The following is a 12,570-nucleotide window of genomic DNA, read 5'->3' as shown; positions in this document are numbered from 1 at the left end:
CGACCAAAATCAACACCACTGCCGCCAACCACCATCAACCACTACCGCCACCTTGAGTCACTCACCACTGCCAAAATCAACAATACCCACCACCACCGTCAACCACCCACGACAAAGACAGCCACCGCCATTACCATCAACCAAAATCAACACCACTATCGCAACCATCAACCATCAACACCACTGCCACCACCCTGAACCACTCCCCACTGCAAAAATCAACACCATCAACTACTGCCACCACAAACAGATTATTACATTCACATCGCCGCCACCATCAACACCCTCTCAAATCCACCAAAAAAAAAAAAAAAAAACCACCAAAAACCACCACCTAAAAATTCTAACTTCGCCATCGAGCTTATATTTTAAGTGGGAAATGGAAAGCCTTTGCTCCATTTTGAAGATATCATCAGATCCCCATCGCGGTGAACTGCAGCCTCTCTCTCTTCGACCACTGATAGAGACGGGCCCAAACCACAGCAGTGTCGTGATGAATGGGTCGTCACACTACTTTTACAGTAGCGTCGCGTACCCAAGCTAGCGTCGGCACCAACGCATCTCCTTCGTCGTCGGTTGAAGTGTGCGGTCCCATAGTCGGCGTCGATCATCCACAGCCGGCGTCCAGGAGAGAGAGAAGGCAGAAAATGGTTGAAAGAAAGTGACGAGATTTGATTGTGTTTCAAAATGTGTTTTTCGTGTTTTGTATTTTTTTTTCGAGTTTTGTACAGAAAACAGCCAAAACGACATTTTGGTCGTTTTGTGTTTTCAGTACAAATTTTTTTTTTTTTTTTGTTTTCCAAAACGCGTTTTCGAAAATGGGAAAGAGAATACGTTTTCATTGTTTTGTACAGAAAACAGCCAAAACCACATTTTGGTCGTTTAGTGTTTTCAGTACAATTTTTTTTTTTCAAAAACACGTTTTCGAAAATAGGAAAGAGAACACTTTTTCATCGTTTTGAAAAATCGAAAATAGAAAACGGTCCGAAAACAATAAAGAAAACGCATCCTAAGTTTCTAACGAAACAAAAACAAATAAAAGCTTCATTAACCGATGAAGACGAGGAAAGTTGCGACATGAATTAAAGAAGGAGTAAATCAGTTTTGTTAACAACAATACACACAAGCACAATTTCCCACCACTTCGTTAACCAAATATGGAAATTCAAACAAAAAACAAAAAGGCAGTTGAAATGTTGACCTTCAGGGTGCAGTTGATGGGGGCAGTAGAAGCCAGGAGGAACGATCAATCAAGTCTTCTACCTTGCCACGGAATTTGGTGGAAAAACCTTTCGAATGAATTCTAGGAAGCGCTGATAATAAAATGTAGGGTCTACTACAGAGATGGACACTGAATCAAATTGGATAGATTTATATGCATGTTCAATCTTCTTACTTATGTTGTACTCTTGCAATATGTCGATGATACCCAAATAGAGGACAACGTCGTACACCTGGTGAAATATATGTGTGTCATCTTTTCCGGGTATATGTTCTGCTCTCGCTGGCATATTCACTCCTAGCTGGATTTGGAGTCTGTTAAGAACCAAGAAACCAAAATGTAAGAAACTTGATTTTAGATAGAATTGTTTCGAATCTTCTTAAATTCATTCACCAATCTTCTCAAGGCGTTATAGCTTTTCTTTCGAAACCAAGTGTTTAACTGAGATCATCTAAATGCACAAAAATCCCATTTATGCTTTCAGCTGTTCGATGTCTATGATGCACCGACACGGATATGTGTGTCCGACACTATACGTGTCGGATACGTCGACTCGTGATTTTTTCAAAAAAGTACCGACACGACAGGTATTCGACAGGTTCATTAAATTCTTTAAAATTCTTCATTTATATAGTTTAAATATAGTTTTATACTTATTATTGATTTTTTTATTTTTTTATTTTTTGAAATCTTTTAAATATGAGTATTTATTTATTATTTGTTAATAACTTTAAGTTAAAAATATATAATAGTTATAGTAAGAAATGAAAATAATTATTGTAGAGGGTTCGAAAAGTGTCGGTATCGACACGTGTCTGACACGGACACGCTACCCTAGTTAGAGTGTCCGTGCTACATAGACTGATGCTTTTAAGAAGATTTGGAGTCTGTTAAGAACCAAGGAACCAAAATGTAATAAACTTGAATTTAGATAGAACTGTTTTGAATCTTCTTAAATTCATTCGCCAATCTTCTCAAGGCGTTCATAGCTTTTTTTTCAAAACCAAGTGTTTAACTGAGATCATCTAAATGCACAAAAATCCCATTTATACTTTCAGCTGTTCGACAGATGCTTTTAAGTCTTCTTGGCTTAATCCGATTATGAACTTCTGAACTCCAAAGCTTTGTTGCCTAATTTAGCTTAAGTGAAAAGATGACCTGAGGATACACCAGATGTTTTGTCGATGGGATTTCATATCAATGACAACAATGCACTGGTTTTTGAAAGAACTTCAATCAACAATAAGAATTTTTATTGCAAAGTTTCATGGAAATACCTTGCTGTCCCAGGAAGGAGAAGATCCACTTCCCCATCCCCAGTTGCAGATGATGCTCGCAACCGGCTACCTCTAATATGGGGCCCCGCAACAACACTATTATCATCATCACCTCGAGGGACCAAAACAAGGCCTTGTGGAGATATATCATCTTCGATAGACTCTGAGGTGGTACAATCAGCAATTGAAAGTAAGAAGCCGATAATAAACACAATTTTGAAAATACATGACTCAGCTATGAATTATGTAGGGACTGTATTGTTAATGTTATTGGTTAAATGGACGAGGCCTAGGACTTTTGCTTCTTTATTATTTTCATAAGAAGGAGCTTTTGAGATTTCAAAGAAGAATATGGTCGCATGGCTTCCTCGCATTTATCCAACTATCCGTTTGTCTCTATTATATGGGATGTGAACCCTACCTTCTGTCACTATTCCCAGTGCATCCGCTGACATATGCTGACTGTAAGACATACGAGAGCGGAGGTGTTGGGGTGCTCGGTAATGAACACCTAGCAAGAGACTGTAATCCATTATGTGCTGTGCTTCCAAGAATTTGCTGTCTATTTCAATCTGCCTGCATACAATAGAACTAGTGAACATCGTAAGTACATAATTAAAAAAACTACATGAAAACTTGACGCAAGGTGTTCATGACACTAACATCCAAGTACTCAGAACATTGATTTTAAATACTCAGAACATTGATTTCAAATCTCCACTAGGCTTCCAAAAAAATGTCCAGATAAGAAAATCATCCCCTTGTCCATTGCAATTGAGTTAGCTACTTTAGTTGGACTTGTTGATATTAAATTACATAATATGGTTACACTTCATTGTAGAATTTGCGTTATTTATGTTACTACGTGAATGCAACTGAGACCAGCATGTTATTTTCTCATTGGAGCTACATTGATTTTCTGCCAGCTAAGACTTTGAATCCCATTGCAAAGTCATTACTACAAGTCTATAACTTGTTTCAATGAGGTAAATTACAATCCAAGATGTCGATAAACTTTAACAAATGATGAGTTGATGACTCCCTGCATTGTTAGTGTGGACAGACTCTGCATATTGTTAGTGTGTACAAAAGGTAATTGAACACAATGCCCACTTACCGTAAGAGGGCATCTTGCCAAGAAGGTTCCAAATAAAAGCAGTAATTTAAATCTAGGTCCTTAAGAATGGTGTTTTCGTCGATTTCAACCTTAGCTGCAGAACGTCCTAATGAAGAACCTTTCAAATCGAACCTTCGATGAATCCTTAACTCTGTGCAGAACACATTTCCCATTACCACAAAACGAAACTGCAAAGCAGGAAGAGGTGTATAAATGTTAGACTATTGTTTGAGAAAGCAAAAGTATTGTTGATCAAAATACTAAATGCAAAGATATATTTTCCCGAGACAATTTCTCCAGGAGACGCAGCATGTATTACCTTTTGACCACTAGAAGGTTTAATCCTGTGAAGACCAAAAAATTTAGTTATGAGTGTGTTCTCATATGTGCGTACATGGCGATGATAGTCTGGAAGCATCCGAAGCAGAACCTACACATGAGATCACTGATCATTATCGATTTAACGAACATTAGTATAGGAAACTGATAAAAATAAAGACAACATTACTTAACTAGATTGTATAATAGGTGCAACTGAAATGGCACCAGTACAATTATAAACATCATAGAGAAAGAGCAGTACCTGCTATCTGAACTCAATGTTAGGCAACTCAACGTAACAAAGTGAAACAATTGAAAGCTTACAAAGGGAAGTTGTTATAATTGTAGTTGCATGCAACTTCCGGAAAGAGATGGACATTAGAATACTAACATGGATCTTCTCTTCCCCATTTTAAGTAGAGAAAACCATTTTACTTGGATAGTCACAGATAAGCTCTTTATTTTATTTTATCTTATGACTCAGGTGTTTGAGCTTCACCTGACTAATCCTGAGGAGTGGCGGCCTTCTCCCTCCAATTCGGCACCCAGGTAAATTTGAATACGGTCACAACTTATATACATTTGGGCCGAATATTCGAAATGCGATTTCCTTCCTATAAACCCCCCTTTACGACATGCGGACAAGACCCCCGGAGGGATGACAAAGTACACCATAATTTTGTCTCCACAAAACATCTGTCTTCCAACATAAATGTCGTCTTCTAGCTGCCGCGGAGATTTAAACCTACGATGCTCCATAGATAATCCTCCTGCTATAACACTGTGCCTTGCCCTTGGGGGCCAGATGAGCTCTTTATTTACCAACCTATTGGAGGTCTTAATAATAGTTTTCCACATTTTAATTCTCCGAAGTTGTTATTCTGTTTATACTCATCCTTTTTGGAAATATATCTGTTAACGATTTCATTGTTAACGGTTCCTTTTAGGGCACAGCTTTTCAAAAAATTAATGACAATTCAGTTAGTTCTTCGTGCTCTTGATATATTCATGTGCAACAGTTCTACAGTAAGGCCTTAGCTTGAGCTTAACTCAAACCCCATAGAGGAGTTCAAAGTTTTGCATCCATCTAACTTGGTTGATTCTATTTGAGTTTACTGTTGAATATCGAGCAAAGTTTAAAAAATAAAAAATAATAATAATAAAGTGCATGGTAAAGGAGACTTACATAGCATTTCTGAATTAAAAATCAAGTGAATGACACATCCAACTGTGTGAAAATTGTTTTAACAAATCCCTCGTGCATCAAAAAATATACCCTGGATAACCCCCCACCCCCAACAATGCAACCACCAAAAAAAGAAGTCAGCATTTAAAAAATTCCAGACAAGAATTAAAAAGCAATGAAACCAAAGGAGAGAGTGAAAGGTCCAGATCTAAATATCAAACCTTAACTTCAGATTTTCGCAGTGTCTTGATCATGAAACGATCATCTTGAGACAGGAAAAAGACACTGCCACTTTTCCCAGGAGAAGAAAGTTCCCTGAGAGCATCATTTCCACATATGGACATCATGTAATCAGCAGCATCAATCTTAAACATCTCTCTCAGATTCCTGCAAGGAGAGAGAGAGAGGGAAAAAGAGCACCTTTCGAGCTTCAGAAAGAATGCATATCAAAATTTACTATGAAAAATTAATACAATTATATGTCAATAGTCGTACTTCTAAGATGCCAGGAACTAAAAGGGAAAGCGATAATACAGGAGAAAAAGAGGCCAAAAAGTGATCAAATGACATAATATTGAGTAAAAAATGTACTTATTTTCTACTTTACCAATGCAAAGAGACACTGAAACCGTGATACTGCTCCAATATTGTTTTAGATTGTGCAGAATTCACCAAGTACAACAGTTACTGACTTACTGTAAATAAGAATGGGAAAGGTACATCTAAGACAATCATGTCTAAAGAATGTACTCAATGAGAGACCAGGTGATAGATTTTGCGGGTATGAAGAAAATGACAATATTACAAATGAAGCTACTTCAAGATTGTTTTCAGACAGCTTGTAGATAAAAATGCAATCAAAAGGAAAGAGAAAACACAAGTACGATTAAAAAATAAAAATAGAACACTTCTTAAGCATACAATTTTCTTACAACAACATATAAGCAAGGAAATCACATCGCTGAAACGTAACTGAGGAGGAGTTTACTACTGGACGAAAAAGAGAGTTACAACAAACCTGAAGACCATTGGGCAATAATCTTTCCACCTGAAATCCTCCGACTGATGTGGAGGCGTCAATTGTGACCCTTCTTTAGGAAAATTCATCCAAAAGCTCGCACGAGGACCAAAATCAGTAGCCCTAACTTCTCGCCTGTGTATCGGAGTAATTTTCCCCACAGTATACCTGCCAAAATTGTAATAAATGAGTAGTTGGAATTTGTATACAAGATGAAGGTAAAGGTCAATACAATCCAAACTGAAGTGTTGGCAACTTTAATTGGCAAATATGCATCATCCCAAGAAATCACATATAACAGCAGACAAAGGAATTAATCATATCCAAACATTTTGGGCCACATATGCATGATTAAACAAAATCATATTCACCAATATAAGAGTAACTTTATCGTATGTACATTCACATAAAACTTAAAAAGTCATGAAATTTCTTAACAGAAATTCTTGAGTGATTTTGTCCATTCACAGCTAAATACATACCTTCAGAAGGTAAACATTTTGGGCCACATATGCAGGAATCTGTTAGCACGTGATTAAACAAAATCATATTCACCAATATAAGAGTAACTTTATCGTATGTACATTCACATAAAACTTAAAAAGTCATGAAATTTCTTAACAGAAATTCTTGAGTGATTTTGTCCATTCACAGCTAAATACATACCTTCACAAGGTATTCTTCAATGCACTAAGAAAACTGTATATTGTTAATGACAATAATGCTCATTTTTTGTGGATCTTGATTGTCACGGAATTATTGATACTGACAACTGAGCTTTGGGAAATTGAGGACAAGTCACATTATCTCAATTTTATTAACAACCATTTTCCCCTTAGTTTGAGCTCAAGCCACTTGGTAGCCTCTTTTCTTTGTCTTGCCATAGTTACATCTTGCTCTCAGTTTAACTCACAACATGCAAGCAGAGATTACAACAGAGAAAGGTAGAACTTGTATTAGGTAAAATATCAACTACCAAACTAGCATATAAGCCTTTTGAAGCTGTCCGCTTATTTCTGTTATGACTTGGATCTGTTAGCAAATGCTCCACTCTATTTCTGAAAGATCATTTGATTTCAATCCTGGATAACAAACAGTGACTCTTCTGTCATAATAATGCAGTCAGATAATTTAACAATTGGCTCTTCAAATAAAGAAAGAAGGTAAAGGGGATACATTTCCACCGACAACCCAATGTTAAGAAATATCTGGGCAGACAATTTAAATAGAACTCGCAGCTGTATTAAGATAAATTTTTTTCTCTTTTTTGGTAGAGAACATCTACACAGTTTCCAGATATGAATTAAAATTAAATAACCCACTAGACAATTTAGATGACATTTTAATGAAATAACAAGCATGTAATAACAAAAGCATCCACATATTTGAACAAAGGCAAGATCTAATTAGAATGAATATATGAAGAATAAGAAATGAAAGAACCGCCTGGGGAGAGGATGAAGCAATCTGCACTGGCCAAGAAAGTCCAAGTACCTGATCCCAAGCTGTAGACTTAGCATCAAATCATAACTCCTATGGCCTTTAATAATTTGTTCTCCTGGCTTTTTTATCTCCCTTGTAAGTTTCTTTTGCCTCCTTTTTGCTCTTCTGGATGATGGTGAAAAACGATTGCTTAATACAAGCTCACTGATTAGGACCCCTTGCATGTATTCTCTTTCCAAGATTGGAGGATTTGTGTCATCCTCATTGTCTCCACCTTCTAAGACAGACTCGGATATGCTAGAAAAATCATGTCCAATAACTTTCTCAATGGATACTTCTAGACTCCAGCGTCTTTCCAGAGAAACGTTTGGTGTGCGAGATTGTTCAATATTTAATAAGTTTCCCTTGGAGATCTTATCAGATGGATTACGATTGGAACCTCGGTTCCCACCAACCTTGACATCTTCCATATCTACTGAGGTAGCATGATGAATATGGGAAACTTGATTCTGTCTTCTCAAATCTGGAAGCAACCCTCGTTTTCTCAAAGCATTGAGGTATAATTGCTGGACAGCTGGAAGCCTGCTTCCGTTTGGATAGAACGTTCCTTTTCCATCCTTCAGGCCCCATGTCCAAGTTCCAACATAGCAGTCACCGTTGCTCCACATGTATATTCCAAATCCATGCATCATGCCATTAAACCAGCTTCCTTCAAAAGAGTCTCCATTGGTCCAAGTAAGAGTTCCCTTGCCTGACATCTTTCCCCCCTTCATATTACCCAAATACAAATTTCCATTAGCCCATGTATACTTACCAGGTCCTTCCGGGGTTCCCTGAATCCACGAACCTTCAAATATATCTCCATTAGGAAATATCTGATATCCCAAACCATGTTTGACATTTAACCTCCACCGACCCTTATAGGTCATATTGTCAGGTCTAGTATATGTTCCAGTGCCATGCATGTAATCACTTGAAAATTCACCTTCATAAAGAGCACCAGATGGCCATAGAAGTTTTCCATATCCATTCCTCATCCCGTATCTCCACTCACCCTCATACTTGCAACCACTTGACCATACATAGCTCCCCAAACCCTCAGGTATATTGCCCAGTAGGGATCCAGAATAAGATTCCCCATTGGGTAATAAGTTCTCTCCCAATCTAAAGCCAGTAGTTTCAGAAGAAGGATGACTAATCTCCCCATTTAATCCAGTGCAGTACCCTATGTCACTAGATAATGTGGTATCAAGATATCTTGTTCTATCTGATAATGATAGTACCCTTTCAACACCATCAACGATGGACACAGGGCCAGACATGCATAATGCCAAAAAGTTATCAGTTGCAAGAACAAATCGAAATCACATGAATGTCCTCATGAGCTAGAACAATCTAGATTTCCTGTTTTCAATCCTTTGGAAGTAGACATAAACACCACCAGTTGTGTCTTTTGGGCATAAAAGCTCGATCGCAAAACACAAAATTTAACAAAAGCCACGTGTTCCAAGAGATGGATTGTTCACGTACCTGTAGGTCAAAACAAAATATAACAACAATTCGCTAAAAATTAATACAAATTGTTTACAACAAAAAGGAATGGAGAAGTAGAGAGGATGAATGAAGCTATCAAAATCCCAATTACAGCACCTGGTTAGTGGAGATTAAAATAATAAGATTTTTAGCAGATTTTGATAAAAGTTAATAAAAGTTGTAGTTGAAAAGTTGTGGATGCCATAAAATGTAGTTAAAAATAATTGTTGACTTTGACTTTGATAAAAATCTAGATTGAAATTTCTTTCCAACAGGGTCTTAATGTCATAATCAGAATGCATTTTTGACGATAACTGAGAACAACTAGTGTTTCAACAATTATCTGTTCTCAAAAGAAAAAGAGCTTTAGCTCGCCTAAAGACCTCTATTAGTAGATTTCAACATACATTTGAAAGAATAAAAGGGTCCAATATTATCTAGAGCCATATTAGCTAATTATGTATAAATGTTACTGCCACTTCATATTAAACTTGAGCACGACATGCACGAGTGGATCCCATCAATGACATGGCAAGGCGAAGGACTCATATGGTAAAATTGACAAATCATGTTGAAGGTCTCGGATCAGCATAGGAGCAATGTTCACTAGGTGAGAAAATGACAAGAGAAGACCAACAGGTCCATACTAGACAGAACAAAAAGCAGCTTAACAGCAAGATCCTTCATCCAGCAAATCCGATCTATTCCAACAGACATTCAGCTTGAACTCAGCATGAATAAAAGACAGGGAAGTAGTTTGTCAATGGACAGGGAAAAGCTCGACAGACAAAAAGGAACAAGATTCCGTGAAAGCATGTCTAGAAGGAACAAGTTTTTTAAGGAAGGCTGAACCTGCATTTTATAAATCCCAATTAAAAGGCAACTATTCCCTTTGAAATTCAAATATAAGGCAATGGTTCTTCTCTTCCATCTATACACTCCAAAGGCCATTCCCTCCAATGGTAACCAACTGCCAAAGACAAGAAGGGTATACCTAAAACTCCACTTCAAATTCATTACTAACAATATTCTAGCATGACCGCTGAAGAATCGGCAGCTCCACCTCTCTTCGGCTTCCGTGCAAACTAAACAATGTCTATTTTGAAGCTATCCAGATGAAAAGGACTAGATCCCGCTCCCTATGTAGGGGCCAGACTAGGCAGAAAATTTAACGTCAACAACTATTATATATTTTAAGAAAAAAGTGCCACTAGTTCCAAAAAGAAGAACAAAAGACCGAACATCAACAAAAAGAACAAACGGACAATGAAATGAAATCAAACAACAATAATTTAATGATCTTACAAAGTTAAAGTCCGCTTGCCAGGTTTCCTTTCTCCCTCTCCTGCAAAATTTCAGTGAAGAAAACAATGTAATAATTGAGATAACTCTTGTTTCCGTACGTTGACTCCATGTCAAGCTCCAAAACACCATACAAGATATTCATACTCACAGACAGGCGACAGCTGTTAAAAATTACACACACAACCTAACAGCAAAAATCCCAACGTTCATATTCTTATCGTTCCTTCCAAAATGAATTTTTTTCCCCAAAAAAATAATAATAATTGTAGAGAGTGAAACAGGTTACCTTGAATATCCAAAGAAAGAGGAGACAAATACAGAGTCACGAACAGAGGTGGAATGAGATGTTTTCCTTTTTCAGTAATTTTGTGTCGTGCTTTTGAGTTTTGATGGATTCGATTCTGCGAAAAGGAGAAATGAAATCCAAGCAAAACGAATCCCAAGAACTAAAATGTGACTGCAACTGAAACCACCTTTAAAATATTAATTTTTTTTATGCAATTAGTACTATTTTATTCAATCCAACTGCTATTATATATGCCTCGTCGGTAACAATTTTTCAACTCAAAGAATCAATTTTTTAATTTTTATTTTATTACTTCGGACGTCATTTATCTCTTAACGGTAACGTGCCTGTTAATTAATAATTATCTTACGCAATTAGCCCTAATTTTATTCAGATTGGAGCATGTGATGTGCAAGTGTACATAGTATGTTAGTACAAGCCAATATACTCCAAAAACAGTTCATCTTCTCAAGAATTGAGGACTACATAGGTAATTTCGTCATTTATTTTATTGAAACGATTATGTACGTTGGCTATCGTTTATTGACTCACATTTTTTTTGTCAATGAAATTGGATAAAAATGTTAATTAATCAATTGAAATCAAATAAAAATATAGTTACCTCGTTGAAATCATATTAAAGTATATTTACTCGATAATAAAATTGAAATAAAGTAATCTAATTAACACTAAATAAAGTATAATTACCACTAGTATCATGACTAGATATTTCCCAGAAAGAGAGAGGGCATTCAAGTTATTATTGGTCAATACTTTCTAAATATACTCAAAAGTGTTTAATTAGATTTTGACATTAGGTCTGAACAAATTCTCTCTCTAATATTTAACAGAAATAGAAAAATAAAATATCACCATATATATTTCAACACTTTATTAATATACGACAAATATGTGACCAAATAGAGAGGAAAAGCACCAGATTACATAGCCAAAGAACAAAACAAGGAAGCACTAAAGTTTATAAAAATAGAAAACGATATAAATTCATTCATTGGAAAAGTGTTGGAAGAATTTTGTGAATAGTGACGCCGAAATAAGTATAATGATGGTGACAAAGTCAAGGCAAGAGTTAGACTCTTTGTCCTTAAGTCGAATTTGCCCCGCAACGGTGCCTACGGATTTCGGCAATCGACTCCCAAGATACAACGGCTACACTTGTGTTTGTAGCACTCCAAAACACAAGTACAACGAACCAAATGTAGGCTTATGTACTCCACAGATGAAATGAAAGAAAATCAAAATAAATGAAATGATTTTGATTTTGGATAGAAGAGAGGATGAGAGACGTTTTTGCATATCAAATTGTGAGGAATAGAACCCAAAGGGTCCTATTTATAGACCATGAAGGGGTGTGGACGAAATGGTTGAGGCCAAACCATGCACCCTTTCCAAACAATGCACCTTTATGAAAAGGTGTCTATTCACTAATGGTTGAGGTCTTTTTCGTAATTTCTCATTCATCCGATATTGGTTTTCGAAATGCCAAATATACCCTTCAATACATACAGAGAAATCAAAATTCTCTTTCGAGGGCGTTGCCCCCGACCCCCCACGAGGGGCGCTGCCCCCTCGACCCTCGCGACCTGACCGGGCAGGTCGATCCCCGTTTGTGCGCCCCGAAGCGGCGAAGTGGCAAACAATTTTGCCTAAACGGATTGAGTCGAGCTTTTGAGTATTTGGCCGAATTCGATACGAACTTTAATCGATTTTCAATTCTCAATTTATTTAACCAATATCCAACAAAAAGAACATAATAATCAAAATTATTGAATTTTCTTTTCATCTCATCGTTTCTTTTGTATCCCATCGAGTCATTGGCTAAAGGTTAATAAATTGTAAAA

General features: G+C 36.8%; 1 protein-coding gene across 2 annotated transcripts; it reads right to left on the bottom strand.

Moving 5' to 3' along the window:
* Positions 1-1,055: 1,055 nt before the first annotated feature.
* On the bottom strand, positions 1,056-10,929 carry LOC111404132 (phosphatidylinositol 4-phosphate 5-kinase 9-like). 2 transcript variants are annotated; one of them, XM_023032881.1, is made up of 11 exons: positions 10,709-10,911; positions 10,571-10,606; positions 10,423-10,462; positions 7,636-9,114; positions 6,142-6,309; positions 5,345-5,510; positions 3,936-4,046; positions 3,617-3,804; positions 2,921-3,075; positions 2,500-2,662; positions 1,056-1,536 (listed from the first exon to the last, which is right to left on the bottom strand). In XM_023032881.1, the coding sequence occupies exons 4-11, from the start codon at positions 8,904-8,906 to the stop codon at positions 1,260-1,262; spliced, it is 2,499 nt and encodes an 832-aa protein (XP_022888649.1). In that variant the 5' UTR covers positions 8,907-9,114; positions 10,423-10,462; positions 10,571-10,606; positions 10,709-10,911; the 3' UTR covers positions 1,056-1,259. The 2 variants fall into 2 exon arrangements, with proteins under 2 accessions (XP_022888649.1, XP_022888648.1); XM_023032880.1 differs by lacking the exon at positions 10,571-10,606 and having other exon boundaries at positions 10,709-10,929.
* Between the last annotated feature and the right edge of the window lie 1,641 nt (positions 10,930-12,570).

The sequence above is a fragment of the Olea europaea genome, chromosome 11, assembly GCF_002742605.1.
Source record: "Olea europaea var. sylvestris chromosome 11, O_europaea_v1, whole genome shotgun sequence".
In the NCBI taxonomy this organism is placed as follows: domain Eukaryota; kingdom Viridiplantae; phylum Streptophyta; class Magnoliopsida; order Lamiales; family Oleaceae; genus Olea; species Olea europaea.
Note: the sequence above shows the minus strand (reverse complement) of the source record. Positions and strands in the feature narration are given on the sequence as shown.